Here is a 15,907-nt window from a genome sequence, read left to right on the forward strand (position 1 = left end):
TGGTTTCATGCAGTGGTGAAATTCCACATAAATCCTCTCATAAGATCCTGCAGTGGACCTTGAAATTGCCCACAAAGTCCTGCAACTCTGATTGACTTTATAAACCCCAGCCCAAATCAGAAGCCCAAATCAGAAGGCTCCAACTATTGCCCTTTTGCCTATCTGACATGCGTAGAGGGCAAGTTTCTCAGCCCAGATCCACAACCTGCCAAGGACCAAGAGAGGGCAGTGTCCTACAGCTACTGCCAGCATGCCAGAAGCTGTCAGGACATTCAGGGAAGGAAGCAAGAGTCCCTTTTCCTCACTGCAACCACATAGCATTAGCCTTGTTTCTTATGGCAATTAGGCTCACACTATCCCATGTGTGGTGCATCTGTGTCTGTCTAATCATCCCGGAGTACCTCAGTCAATCCCAACGAAGCTGGACACCAAGGTGCAGGCCTCAAAGGTAGCAAATTCCCCTCAGCTTCATCAAAACTAGGAGTCAGGCAGAAGAGAGGGACTCGATTCTTGTTCCACTGACGATAAGCTGAGAGGTTTGCCTGTTACTGGTCAGGAGAGAATCTACACGTGGAAAGGTGAAAGACAATCAGACATACTGGAAATCAAGCTACAGTAATTCTGCTGTTCAGAGAACTGCATGCTTTAAAGAGTAAGCTAATTTGCACCTTACTGGAGAAAAATAATAAAAGCAAGTAGCTGTATCTACCTCTAGAAGAATATTTGAAAAGCATAAAGATCAGCTCCTGGGCGTCTGGAACCGAGTGCTCCAGCAACAGGAAAAAAGTCATTCGCTCCTGCACACCAGGATGAATCCGGTTCAGCCAGGAAGAGTAAAAGAAAGCAAAGACTGAGGCTGACTGGAACAGGGCTACATGTATCTGCCGTGTGGAGGGAGGGGAAGACTGGAGAGGGATTTGTGTAGCAAAAAAAGTGTCCTTCTTCATCCTGAAGATGGGAGAGCATGCCGTAACAGGCAGTGCTAATGAGGGAGCAGTATGACTCCTCACCACTCCCACTCCTGCCACCATAAATCCACCACATCATAAAGAAGAGGCTGAGGCTCTGAAGTGGATTGCTTTCAACTCTGCACTAACCTGCTTTGCAGTCCTAGACAGATTCTCCCTCCTAATGGGGACTATCCTTAAATCTAAGTGAAAGAGAGAGATATAGAATCTCTCTGTGTGTTTATAAACAGCTCACCTACACATTTCACAGGAGGGAAAGTGCCAGTAAGAAGCTGTCATGGTAACCCCAGCAACAATAGCAGCAGTGAAAACACCACCACCTTTCTCAAGTATGTCCTTGTTTCCAGCATCTATCATACTAATAGAGACAATTAAAACCTGGAAGAAGCCTCAGGACACTGACAATTAGTGACTGTAGGCCAGGCCTAAAACATAATTAAGGATCAGTAGTTAACGAGTCCGTGAAACAGGCCAGGCAAGTCTCTCAAAGTCAGCACAGGAGCGGCATCTCTGATCCCTGCCTCATTCTTTCCCATAAGCCTGGGCCACATCTCACACACTTTCAGCACCAAGCTGCAGCCTTTCTCCTGCCCACACACCAAGCAGAGCTTTTGACTTGCCAAACTGTTTTGCATGGATCATGGTGCGGGAGAGAAAAGAGGTTTAAGACATAAATAAAATGAGCCCAACCAGGCCACTGAAAGGAAAGGAATCTGAGACACTGCAGAAAGCGATGCATCATTATTAGATCATGTTAGGACCAGCAGACTGTAGTCACACTATCAGCAATAGAGATGTGCAGCAGATAGGGGCTGTGTCACTCACTAGACCACATTAAGAGACAAATAGCGTAGCCACTGCCTTGCCTATATTGCATGACCAAGCACAGCAGACAAATCCTCCCCTCAGAACCTAGGACAGTTCTGGCTGCTGCCAAAGCCCACCTCCCAGCAAATGGATGAAATGGGTTGGATCACCAACTGAGCGACAAAAGCAGGGATGTATTGTTCTGTAGGCTATGACTTGACATGTGTTTCTTGGGCCAAAGTTCCTGCCTGATGTCCTATGAGTTAGGAGGGGTTTCTAGGTCATCAGAAAACCATCATCCCCAGCAGAATGGGCTCAGATGCTGCCAATGATCTTGTTTCCAGCACCACCAGGATTTTAGCTGGTTTTAAGCAAATAAGGTTCATGGCATTCTGTTATCTCTGCTTTTGACTACTTGTTACTTACCTACCTCATGTCCCAGTAACAACTCATTTGCCAACTTCAGCCAAAAATGGCACAGGAGCAGAGGTCTTAGTGCTATTGGGCACTGATAAATTTAATTAAAATAGGCAATCTGATATATCTTGTTGATATAGCCACCAAGAGGCAGGCTTCAACTGGAGCTCAATTCTTGGGCAGAGACTGCCTAAGTGCAAGGAAACCATGTGTCTTAATGTCTCAGCTCTACTGGAAATTTGTGCCTCATCAAGCAGCAGACAACCCACTTCTGAGGAAGGAAGTTTCTCCTATCTGGGTTCTCAGACATCTAAAATGTCAGGCTGGATTCCCAGCTTAACAGTGAAACAACTGTAGAACGCATGAAATTAAGTTTCATTAGTCCTGCTACACACAGAACTCTTTTCTTTCCATTGAAGTTTCTAGCTTTGACAGACTCAATCTCATATTAAACAAGATCCAACTAGGCCAGCAAAAGGGGACTTTCAAGGAACTCCCAACTGCTGCAGGACACAATTCATCACTGCTTAATAACATCAGGGCTTATGGATTAGTCGTGGCTCATAATACTAGGTGGTGTACAGATGGAGTAAATGGATAGCCCCTGCCCCACACATTATTAAAAGCACCAGCCAGATAAATGCATCGATGAGAAGGAAGGGAAGAATTAACCATATCATTCTCTCTCCATGTCAGGTACAAGGTGTGTGATAGGAATTGCCACCTTGTAGTAAATTGATTCAGAAGGAAAAGAGAAAGTGGCTTTCATTATGATTGAGGAGTGAGGAGGAAGAGAGTTGACATCATGCATTAAATAAGATAGTATGGATACACTTGTGACAGCAGTGAACAGCCAGCAGGGACCGGAGCATTTGTGGAGTGCTGGTGGCCTTGCACAATATAATACAGTAGTAAAAAACAAGAGCCTACGAAGATGACTGAAGAGAAAGTTACGTTGCAGTATGGTAACAGATCAAAGGCTACGAGCACCCTAAGAGCGGAAGGAGCAACTGATAACGTGATACTGCAATATAGCTGGTACCCAGGTGAGAGACAGCCCTGAAGCAGCTTGCTGGGGAAAGAAAGACAGCCTTCAAACAAGTGCCTCAAAGATCAAGCACAATGTTAAAGGAACAACATGGCTGAGAGTGTCAGCAGGCAGATGAGACAGGAGAAATCTAACACTTAAGGCTTTCACAGCTTTTAAGAACCTCTTGACATTTCCAAAAACTTAACCCTTGTATCTGAACCAAAATTAACCATGTGCTTTCACCTCCCCTATAACAGAACCTGCAGATCCCTGAGCACAGCAATAAGGCATTCCTCTGGCACCAAATAGCTGCTTCCACCCCAGAGCTGTACAAGTTTCAGCAACTGCCATCAGCCTGCTTTCAATAATCTGCATAATGGAATTCACCTGAATTAAAAATTATGTGGAAATGCAACCAAGGCAACTGTAATGCTAAGGAAGTTCAAAAAGGAAAGAGGCTTTTCCATCACAACTAAACATATCAGCAGCCTCTCTGCTTAAATGCCTCCACGTTTTTGGTAAGGATAACAATTTCACTTCCCATCTCAAAACTCTTCTGTGGGACTGCTGGTGCCAAACACCTGCAGTGCACTACCTAGTGCAAAACCCCAACAGGAGGAGCATGATATGTGTCCTCCCATCACTGAGGACAAGTGAGATAGTGTTTTGATCAGGAGGTACAGGTGCCTCTGAAGAGGTTTTGTGGACCAGTATTTAATGTAAATCAGTCTTTTGTACTGATTTAAGCCTGCCATTACGCAGGCCTCTGTTGCAGTGAAGTAAAGTAAAAGCCAAAATAAAAGGCACCAAGTCTGTAAAATGTTCTCCACTCCCCTTACATCTCAGTTCTGTTTGGTGGTTCATCTCTTCCTCAACAACCTCTTTCCTGCCTATTCTGTATTTCACTCATGAGAGCTTAGAAAATCCTCTAGCTTTGCAGATTTGTTTCTCAAGCTTCAATGCAGAACTTAAGACAATGAGAAACTGAAGAGGCAGGTTTTGCTCCAAAGGTCAAAACCTAATTCAAAAGGAATTTGCACAGGGCAGAAAGCCAGCAAGCAGCTCCCTGTTGCTCTAACATATTGCACCACATAATTACAGCTGCATCAGGGAAATGCCAGCTGCTTTTATTCCTGGATATCAGCTACACACACACTACAGGAAACAGCCTTAATCCTCAGACTACTGCATGTTACTACAATCACTGTTGCCACACTGTACTGCACTTAGCTAATTACCATAGTCCAGAAGTTGATGGTACCCCATCAGCGATGGGCTCACTGTACTACTTCCTACCTGCCTAACCACCATCTTGATACTGTTCCCCTCAACAGTTTCTTCCTTGTCTATACCAGATTCATAGCTGCTATTCACAGTTCTACTTATAAGAAGATTGAAAAATCTATAAATGATTGGATTTGTACTACAGAAGCCATGACACACACACACACACAGAGTGGTCCCTTCCCTCCCTACAGGGCTTTGCCAGCTTCAGTGGTTCTGTATCACAGGATCAGAGAGATCTCTGAAAAGCCATCAGTGAGCAAGGCTGGGACATTCTCAGGACAAAACAAAAGCATCCGATGGCTATCTTGTAAAACTGCTTGGTGCCTCAGACATTTTCTCAGTGTATCAAGAACATCTGAAGTATCTATTTCAGACTGTTTCGTCTCTTAAATGTCACTGCATGACTTCGTCCCTGCTCAGGCCAAGTCCCACAGTCTATTATTACGGCAAGTTCCCCCAGCTAACTTGGCTGAAGGGTAGAATATGCCTTTGGGTGAGTCTCAAGGTGCAGCTGCAGCTTGCCACTGAACATCCTGTTTGTACAGTTTCCCTGCTTCACTGGCAGCTATACAAGAGCCACTGTAGCATCAGAAATAATTCTGTCATTGTAATTCATCTGATACTAAACTCACATGTCAGCAATGCAATCTCTCTCTAATGACAGTAAAGAACACTAACCAACATAGGAAGAGAAATGATCTTTAAAATAAATAATTTTACCTAGAACCACACACATTAAAAATGCATTAGTCATGACTGCAGGGTTTTTCAGGGCTCTATTCCAAATCTGATGCTTTTGAATGGCTTCACTCAGCGTTTCTGCACTTTCAGCTTGTTTTTATAAGTTTAGCCTTAGCTTTCATTTTCCACAGTTTGTGAAGCTTGTCTCAGGAAGAACGAACAACCCTCTTGTGACCATTTCATTTCCCAGCTCAGAGCTGTGGAGAAGTGGTGTGAGACCCATGAGATGGTCTGAGTTGTAGGGCTGAAAAACAAACCCACACAGTAAAGCAGGAGGGGGCAGATCTGATCAGCCCCGGGAATCAGCTGTTATTTCCTTTCCGTTGTGTTTCCCTGAACATACTGTTCTGTTCTTTCCACAGTTGTATCATGCTGTTCCCAGTCAAGGGAAACAGTTTGAAATTTCACTTTTTTATTCAGGAGACTATTGGGCACTCAATTTCTGCTGAATTAAAAAGAGTCATGGTTCAACTCCTATTTCCTTTGGACACTAAGATGACGACAAGGGGGACAGACTTCCTGAAGGAGGCACATCATCACCACAAGATCTCTTCACCTTTCTTCCTTCCCTGCCAGCTCCACAATGGTCTGTTGAAGTGGTCAGAATTAATGCTTGCAAAGGAGCTAATGACACCCTCCATCCCCACTTAAGGCATGTTAGATACCCAGATTAAAAGCACTGTATGAGAGCTAAATGTAGTAATTATGACTATTCATTTAGATCAGTAATCCCAGCTTGAAACAAAGGTAAACTGCCTCTCTGCAAATCACTGCACACCATAGGCTTTGCTTTGGAGGTTACCCCAGTGTGAATTTCCTTTTTAGCTGGCCAACAGCTGCGAAGACAGCAAAAAACCCTAGCGTAGACAAAGTCTAAACATATATTGCATGAATCTGTCAGATGATGGTTGTGAATAGACTCACACATTTCCCGAGTCTGCTAAAAATCTTTGTTTTGCCTGAAGCTGTGCAGATGTCTGAGGAGACAAATGCATTCATATATCTACTCTCTGTTATCTGTCAATTGCAATTGTATTTTTCAGGCATTTTACATAGTTCTTCAGAACACAAATGCCTTTAAGCCTATTGCTAAAGACAAGCAAATATTGCTAATCAATATCTAAATATGAAAAGTGTGATTTTCCATAACTCAGAGGGATTTGCATTATCTGTTCATTAAGGCACTTTCTTAAATCTCACCTTTTACATTTAGCTATAAATAAAGCAGAAGCAGGAAACTGGAAGAAACTGGGTGGGACAAGGAATAATAAGACGGAAGGAAGGAAGGAAGGATAAAGTCATTCCAGAAAAGTAAAATTAATTCTATGCAACACCATTGCAAAAGTTGGGTTCTGGGATATCTGAGATATCCTTTCTTCAAGCTGTAAAAGCTTTCTGTACTCCAACGAGCTGTACTAAAAGTAAGAAGTGTCTTGCCTATCAACAGCAAAAATTTAGGCAAACCTTTGTATATATTTTCCTTTTCACAGTCCTTTGTCTGCAAGACAGAGAAGAGATATTTCTCACTGGAAAGTTACCTTCTCCTCTCAGATGGGCAACAGGCTTTCCTGCAAGATAATACCACTTGAAGCTGCCTCTTCTGTTAGTTTAATTCATATTCACAAAAAACATTTACCCTGTAGCCTGTGGAAAGTGTTTCTGTTCATCTGGCAGACAGGACAGAAGCCTCTTGTTATCATCATGAGATCCAACTGTATTGGGTGCCTAATACCAAACCATTAACCTCACTGAGAAAAAAGAGTGTTCTTCCTTTCCAAACAAATGAGCTGGATTTCATACAGACTCACACACACACTCCTCATTCATGCAACAACTGGAAAGAAATTCCTTCTAGCTATCATGCAGACTAGAACTCCATTTTTCACAATTCCTTCTGTGCCTATATACTATACAGTGGTGGAGTCTTAAAGACAGCACTGTAGTTAAAATTTATTCTGATTTTGCACATTTAGCCATTATTTATAAAGGTTTATGAGTAGGAAGTTTTAACTCCTAACAAGCTCCCTGTGGTAATGTATTGCTATGCTACTTCTAACAAAAGAGGAGAAAGACAATCTTGCATCCTGACTAAAACATACATCTGACACTAAAGATTTGGCGACAACATAAACAATTTTACATTCTATCAAAGTCTCTAAATGCTTATGTAACAATTTTGTGGCTGTGAAATATCTTTCAACACAACAAAGAGCGGAATAAAACTAGGATGGCAAAGGATGTTTCCCAGTTATTCGGAAGATTTTGGATGGAATGTCCCAGCAGCTGTAAACAGCACAGAAAACCTCCGACTTCAATAGGCCATAGAGTCACCTTTTAGTTCGGCTGCATGTGTATGTTCCACCAGAACAATACAGCTGTTTCTCTTCTTTGAGTGAAAATGCTGTATTCACTGTTTAAATAAGCGAGCCATAAAACACAGGACTGGCTTTAAAATGAGCTTATGAAGAAAAGCACATTCAGTTAAAAAACACAGATCAAACACTCCTACTGTAATATCTCTGCAAAAGTCATTGCAATGCTCTGTCAAATCCTATTTTTAGACTACCTGACAACATCACAGTTAACCTAAAAGGTTCTGTTCAATGTCACAGAATGACCACTTACCAAAACAGTAGCTTCTGTTCCAAAAATGCCTCTTTTCTGATTATGTAACACAGGGGGGTTTCCTCAAATCCAGAGGTGCTTCAGGATACACATGACACATTCTGTAGAAAGTAACTATCCTTTTTTAAAGTAATGCAATCAAGTAATAGTAAATGCACACCACATCAACCTGGATAACTTGGAATTTGTGCCTGTCCAGTTGCCAAAGAGAGGCCTGGAGGAGATCTGCTCCCTTGTTCAGTTTCTTTCAGTTCAGTTCCTTTTATTCTTTGCACCTTCTGATCCTCCATCAGAACTCTCCCTCTCCTTTTCTAGTCCTCAGTTAGATAGGTTTATTGTGCTTCTCCCTGTAACTTTTCCTCAAGTGACAGTGCATGAAAAATATTTGCTAAATGGGATTTTCAGTGTGAATAACTTCTAGATATTCTTTGCTAAACTGGAATACACAGTCTCAGCCTTTAGGTAATCTCAAGAAATATGCCATCACAGAATTTTGTAAAAAATAACTTCAGTATCAGTATAGCTCACTGTCAAAGCTACCTTGTGCTGCTGTGTCCACGAACTACCTTTACATCTTGGCAAAGTCCCTCCAAACTTTGTTTTTTTTCCAGGGCAGACAAGCTATAGCTGGCTAGAGCCTAAAGTCACTAAGTGTAGAGCATTCTCTTCTGCTCTTATTCACCTGGGATTACAATCAGTACTTTTATTTTTTCATTAGCTAACTCAGTGCAAATTTACAAGAGTACCTCTATGAAATAAATCTGAAAGCAGTAATGACATCTAATAAAAGATATTAGTTTTCCTACAAACTTTTCTTCCATTAGCAGGGGAAAATGATGCCAACTGACTTCATCAGGCTGTGAGGATTAAATCTTATTTATAACATGCTTTGAAAATGAGAAAGGGTAATTTAAATGTTCATTATGTGAGTAAGCAGTGAGTCAATATTCAGCATATTAACTGAATGCATTTGAACTGCTGGAATTTTTCTGAAGCCTGCCAAATTTGAGCCATAACAGTTTCTTTCATAACTGGAGAGCAATGTGAATGAAAGGACCTTCCTCAGATCCAGAAGCCGAAGTTCAGAGCGATATGCGCATTACATCCATTCCACTGAATGTCAGCCTATTAATAAAAAAAAAAAAAATCAGAGAGCTGAACGAGCAAGACGAAAGAGCTGTGATTGCCTTTTAGATCAGTATATAAGAAATATTAGACCACTAGCAATATACTTCAATTTAAAAATGAATCAGAAATCGTGCCAGTCAAACAGACTGAGCTATCAGTCTGTCTCCTATAAACAAACACCTTCAGGAATAGAGGCAGACACTGAGCTCTCGCTGGAAGTTTGTGTAGGTTAGACACCTAAACGTTGTTCGTGCCTTCAAAAGTCTCCTCTACACTGAATGTGATTCGTATCTAAGACTTCAGACAGCTATTTCTCGCTTCCTAACCCCAGTGCTTTCACTGATGGCAGCCTCTGTTAAGAGAAAACAGTTTGCCAGAAAATACCAGTCTCCAGAGAAAAACACCTATGTGCAGATGCCAGCACTGATCTTGACAAAACTTTTATCCGTTTCCTCCTTTCTCTTCTTCTATGGATATACATATAAAAAAGACATTGTTAAAGTGATAAATCTTGCCTCAACAGTCTCTGGAGATCCAAATCTACTGCCTTTCATGGAGTTATCCTGCCGCCACCAGAATTTGGATGAGCAAGTTTAAGAATTTTTTTTTCTGCTTTGGTCACTTGCTTTTTTTTTTTTCTTTCTTTTTTTTCCCCTGATTGCACTCTGCTTCTTCTCTTACGGAACCGTGTCCCTACTTCCCATACACTTAAGACACATTTCGACAGAGGACAAACCAGGAGGCCGGCACACACAGCCGCGCTCTCGCTCTAGGCACAGACAGCCGCCTTTCGGGGGGCTTAGACGAGCCGTCACCCCCCAGGCGGCCCGGGCTGTAAGAACCGAGCGTTTTTACCTCAGAGCCACACGGCGGCGAAGCACGGCCCGGCCGCCGCCGCCTGCCCTCGCTCCGCGCCGGCCCCGGCCTCGCCCGCCCCTTTCCCCGTCCCCCTCCTCCCTTCCTTCCCCCTGGGGCTGCAAGTGCTTTAATTGGGAAAACGCAGCTACCTCCCAGCCCGCTGCAGCCCCAGGGGGCTCCGCTAATTAGCGAGAGGCGTAATTACAGGCGGCGGCGCGGGCCGCGGGCCGCGCCGCGCACGGGGGGCGCCGGCCGCGGGGCCGCCCTGCGCCGCGCGCGGGCCCTCCCGTTGCCATGGCAACGCCCCTCCCGCTCGCGTGACGCCCGCGCGGCGCCGCCCGCTCCCGCTCCCGTTCCCAGGGCAACGGCCGCTCCCGCGCGCTCCTCCTCCCGCCTTCCCCCGCGCGGCCATTCATGCCGCCTCCCTCACGTGACGCGGGCGCTCCGCTGCCGGGCTTCGCCGCCGCTTCCGGGCGGAGGGCGCGAGCGCGGGGGGGCGGCGGCGGCGGCGGCTGAGGGGAGAGGCGCTGCCGTCAACATGGCGGCGCGCGCGGCGGGCCGCGCCTGAGCCCCGGCGCCCGCCCGCCCGGCCGGCGGCCCCGCGCCGCGCCCCGCCGCCGCCATGGAGAGCGAGGAGGAGCAGCACATGACCACGCTGCTCTGCATGGGCTTCTCGGACGCCGCCGCCATCCGCAAGGCCCTGCGCCTCGCCAAGAACGACATCAACGAGGCCGTGGCGCTGCTCACCAACGAGCGGCCCGGCCTCCACTACGGCGGCTACGAGCCCATGGAGAGCGGGCAGGGCCCGCCCGGCGGACACGGCTCCCCCGCCGGCGGGCAGGGCCCCCGCGGCGGCGGCGGCGACGGCGGCGGCGGCGGCAGCGGCGGCTTCGACCCGCCGCCCGCCTACCACGAAGTGGTGGAGACCGAGGTGAGGCGGCGGGGGGGAGGCCGAGGGCGGCCGCCCGACGGGGCCGGTGCTCCCCGTCCCGCCTTCCCGCCGGGGCTGCCTCCCGCTCCGCGTCCCTTGCGGTCGAGGCGAGGGGAAGAGCACCCAGGGGGCTTTTTTTTTTTTCTTTTTTGGCATTCTAGGAATGTGTGGCCACGATAGGTTTTTTTTTTCCCTGTGCCTTCTTGCATAATCCAAGTGCCTAATGGGTGTAATATTTTTTAACTGCACCGTGTGAAGGGAAGGGCGGCATGGGCATTACTTTGCATACAGTTTTATTTGGAGAGGCTAAGCATAAGTCCAGAAATAGAACTGCAAGGGGTTAAAATGTTCTTAAAACAAAGGATTTAAGTTGTAGTTATGTTGTAAAATGGAATTTAAATGCTGAAGGATACCAGCCTTTCACAGCTTCTTGCCTTCTACCTCACCTGCCCTTTTCTCTCCTCTAAGCTCTTCCAGAGCTCTGAACTCAGACAGCAGATACACTTGCGGCTCTTTGCCTACTGCGTTTTGTGCATGGAGCAGTCCTGTAGTACTACCTATAAAAGCTTTCTCCTTCTCCAGGCCTTTTTTCAAAAAATTCCTAGCACACATAGAAGAAGAGCTAGTTGATAGCGTCCAGACTGTGGGACACATGGGGGTGAGAACACAAGAACAGCCCTACTGTGTCATGCCAAAGGGCTGCCTTGCTTAGTCTGCGTCCCAAAATGTGGCCAGCAGCAGATGCCTAAGCACATGAATAAGATCAGGGAAACTCAGGTATCCTCCCAGACTTCAGTGGACACTACCCTAAGCCAGAAATGGTAACTTTCTGTGTGTGTATATATGTATTAAAACATAAGTAAAAAATACACGTGCATGTCTACTTGCATGTAAGGGTAGCTAACGTACATCATTTGTCTCCACAGTCTCATTAAATACTATCCTAAAATGCAGTCATGCAGAGTTAAGGTATGTGATCCTGTTCACTGAGTTAACGGGGTTAGGTCCTTAGCTGATAGAAGATGATGATGAACACTTGTGGAGTAAGATGGTCTGTTAGACTGCATATATGGAGAAGCCACTGTTTACTGGTTAAAGCAGTAAGAAACTGGTTTCTAGCCTTTGCGTTGAACAGCTGGGAATGAGTGAGAGTTACTCTTTTAATGCTGCATGTTTTCATGCAGGTCTTTAGCTATCAGAGGGTGGATTTTTCTTTCACATATTTTATAGTTACAGATGGGGCTATCTGGGTTGTCAGACTGATATTTGAAGAGATGCTGTCAGCATAAACTTCACAAAAATCCTTTTTTCTTCTCTGCTGTTCCTATTACAAATGACACTGACAACTCTAAGAGTTCTTTTTTCTGTAATTTCCATTTGTGTGTCTCATCAAACTTCACTAATGCATAGTTTGCCAATCTTGTTCTTGTTTGCTCTCACTAGTGTTGTTATTAACCCACACGAGGGAAACCAGAACACTTGAATATAGGTGAATGACTGCACACCCACAAAATAGGATTAGGCATAGAAGGACTGAAGTACCATTTCTGCATAAAACTTTTATATAAATTCAGACCCACACTTAATAGTTGGATTCATTTGCATATGGAGGTTCATCAACTCTTGCATATACAAGCAAAATAATATTTATGTGATGTTAAAGTTTTTCTTGGAAAAATCTTAAGGGATTGTTGCCTCTGCTTATTTGTGTAATACTGCATTGCAGTGTGGCAACTTTTGAAATACGTTTCAAAAGGGGAGGGGAATTACTTTTGATCAGTTGTTTATTCTTCAAATGTAACCACACTTAATAAACTAGAGATATTATTTAGGTGGTTAATTGGCAAGAAGTTTTCCATTCAGTGCAGGTTTATGGTATGTGAAGTTGTTCAGAGAGCCAATTGCACAATTATCTATTCATTGCAGTCATATACGTTATGTTGAAACATATTGTATGTCATACATAATACTATCCTGTGGCAACACAGAATTCAGACATTATTTCTGTTTATATTTTTGTCTGTGTCGTCTCTCTAACAGTCCTTAAGCACATGTTCCTTCTCTTCATAGTGCTTGTTTTCTCATTTACTTAGTGGAAAGGTAGTGATCAGTTAGTTTTTTGGTCTGTTTGGGGGATTTTATGTATCAATAATGTACATGAATATATAGATCAACGGAACAAAATTATTAGAAATTTTCCCCTAAAAAATTTGTAGTCTAGTAAACTTTTTCGTGAGTCAGTAGACACAAGTTAGGATTAGATTTTGTAGCTTAAAAGTGACAGGAAAGCTTCAGTCATGCCTCAAGGTATATAACTGATCTGTACTTTGTATTTACATTCATTTGTTGGCTGAGAGCAGTTTACACTGCCTATAAAAATAGATTTATGAATGATTAAACACTTAATGGATTCATTACTGATCAGAGAAAATAATGTTTGCATATGCTTATATGGTGCCTATTACATAATGTTAGTCTGTTTTGTTCAGTAAATACTGTTGATCAAAGAAAGGTTTGTGGTTTTTCGCTGAGACTAGCAAAGCAGCCAGATACATAGCATATTAATAAAAAGTGCGTTTTGTTTAGATAAAATAGTAAAACTGGTTTGAATCCTCTTTACTTTCTGCGCTCCAGGCTTCTGGTCTTGGAGGGCATCTAGAACTGTTATAGAAACCTGAATTTGGAATAACTGGCCTAGAAAAAAGACAGCTACTGTGAGCTAGTCCAATATGAATGCTGTATTTTACATGTGAGTTGAGATAAGGACATACACACATTCATTTTCACAAGGACTGAAATTTCAGTTTCAGCAGCCTAGTGTCTTCCAGAGAAGAACCAATTCATTGAGCTTTAAGTTAGTCATCGCAGTGTCTCTGTGCAGTCAATCTCATTGGCGTGACCATGCTTAACTCATTAGAGGAAAAAGACCATACAAATTTGGGAATATGAAAGGGTCTTCACATTGGTTTGTGCAATCTTTCTGAAATATCAATAATTGCAATTTCAGTGCAACTTTCATGGCACTCCGTAGTGCCAAATCTTTTTGGGCTAAGATCACCTGCTTTTACAAGGGGTAACTTTGCCTCTTTGATGTGACATCTGTCTGTTGGCTGAAGTAAATCTGATAAGTGTATTCCAGCAAAAATATGGGATACTATGTGTTTGTTCCTTAGATGCTATATAGATTTTTATAAGGTGTTTTTTTTTTTTAAGCAGAGAGAAAGGTTTCTGCTCATCTCTTCATATGACTGTGAGATACACTGTTATGTGAACTGAAAAACCCTTAGAATTTGACATGGGACTATGGATGAATATGATGAAAATGTCAGTGTGTCCATGAATTGGGATACTTTAGCCATAGCACTAGCTTCTATAGAGTGGGGAGGAATAGGATGAGAATGCCAGGCCAAATGGATACGGTGATTGTGACCAGAGAACCTGAACTGTCGTAAGGGGTAGGAACCCACTGATACTAAAAATATGGAACATGGTAGCAACAGCATATATGCCAACAGTTTGTATAACCTTTCCCAACATAAGCTTGATGTGTTTTTAAACAGCTTCTGAGATAGATATTTATGACCTTCTTGGTAAATTATGATTAAAAGATTGTGTTACCATCTAGTTGTTCTCATCTCTAGCATTTGCACTTTTGGAGTTTTTTCGATCGAATTGGATCGAAAACTCAGGTATGCCAAGTTTTACTAGGATAAGGTTTATATTTATCTATTATTATTATTACTGTGTCTAGATTAAAATTTGTCTAAGATTGCTCTTAGAAGCACTGCTTGATTTCAAGAGAAGAGGCTTTTGTAAAAGAAGCAGATCAGCAACGTCGGTCAGAAACAGTGCTGAGAACAGATTCTCACTAGTCATACTGCAGAACTTTTGTGTTCAAAACCTCGTTACTAGAGCTCAGTACTGAAAGCAGTTCTGCTGCAGATGCACTCTGTCACTGTGGGTATGTAACTTAACCTCCTGTTTAGTTTCTAGTGTGTAAAATGAGAGTAATGGTTTGTGCTATATAGGTGTACTGCAGATGCTAGACTTGTGAAGTTCTTTGAATGGAAGGAGCTGTATTTATTTAAAGACAAAAAACCTATTTTAGTATTTAGCCTTCAAGAAAATGTGATGAATTTCTCACTACAATTTTATAACTTTGTAACTTTGAAGTTGTCTCCTCCCATTAGTAGAGTTGAGCTATGCAAAAGTGAGTATTTCTGGCATTCTGTCATGGAAGTTTTGTAGTATGGCTTGTCTAGGAATTGGCCTTGTAAAGCAATTAAGCAATCAAATAAAGCTTTGTGGTGGATTCTGGCATTGAGTCCCTGGCTAGATGCCATCAGAGTGTCAAGTGAAACTAGTATTTTAGCACTGCTGGTTTTTGACATTGTTGTGTTCAAAAATTAGTGGCCCTGGTATAGCACCTCTTTCTTGATTCAGGGTGCATGAATGCTTTCTTGTATTTTGAAAGAAAAATTACCTGTTCATCACTCTTCGTAGAAGATGCAGAGATGCTATGTGAAGATAGGCGAATGGGAGATAATACTGACAGATGCTGTTGATTAATTTTAACTACGAGCTTTGTTTCAAATGATTTATAAAGCCATTATCATGTAGTACAATTGTTAAAATGATCTTCAGACTGAGACTAGCATTTTTAAATTACTAGTTCAACAGTGAAGGTTGTGAATGTCTGTGGGGTCAGTGGAGGTGGGAGATAACTTCTGTATAGCAAACTTCTCAGCTGGGCAGGAAGTGTCTTTGCTATAATGTTCTCTGGAGGCTTTTTCTGGTCGTCTTCCCAGTTTAAAGTGCTATTCTGTGGCAGCTGTTTAATAAGGAAGTGAAATACTGAGGAAGAATGAGAATAAAAACAAATTAACCAGTGTTAGAAGTTAATTCCAGCAAATCATTTGGATTGCTTTTTGGATTAAGGAACAGTAGCTCTTTGTAAGAAGAAGGCAAAGATAGAAAGGAAGTGCCTATTTCTTTTGTAAAGCTCTTAATTTGAAAAAAACACGTATTTGTGCTGCCATAGGAATAGGCTTTGGTATGTATGTTTCAGTTATGCTTGATGGGCTAAACTAAAAAAAGCCAAATGTACTCTGAATG

At 43.1% G+C, this 15,907-nt stretch overlaps 1 protein-coding gene and 1 long non-coding RNA gene across 4 annotated transcripts in view; one reads left to right on the forward strand and one right to left on the reverse strand.

Annotated features, from left to right (window-relative positions):
- Positions 1–10,094, reverse strand: part of LOC134143537 (uncharacterized) — a 110,042-nt gene extending 99,948 nt beyond the window's left edge. For both annotated transcript variants that reach the window (XR_009959133.1, XR_009959134.1), the window contains exons 1-2: positions 10,011–10,094; positions 7,876–9,000 (exon numbers count right to left, since the gene is read on the reverse strand). This is a non-coding gene — a long non-coding RNA (uncharacterized LOC134143537). The remainder of the gene's footprint in view (positions 1–7,875; positions 9,001–10,010) is intronic.
- A 389-nt stretch (positions 10,095–10,483) lies between these two features.
- Positions 10,484–15,907, forward strand: part of USP24 (ubiquitin specific peptidase 24) — a 71,251-nt gene continuing 65,827 nt past the window's right edge. For both annotated transcript variants that reach the window (XM_062580985.1, XM_062580986.1), the window contains exon 1: positions 10,484–10,792. In XM_062580985.1, coding sequence (XP_062436969.1) covers positions 10,484–10,792 — 309 coding nt within the window. The remainder of the gene's footprint in view (positions 10,793–15,907) is intronic.

Source organism: Rhea pennata, chromosome 8, assembly GCF_028389875.1.
Source record: "Rhea pennata isolate bPtePen1 chromosome 8, bPtePen1.pri, whole genome shotgun sequence".
Taxonomy (NCBI): domain Eukaryota; kingdom Metazoa; phylum Chordata; class Aves; order Rheiformes; family Rheidae; genus Rhea; species Rhea pennata.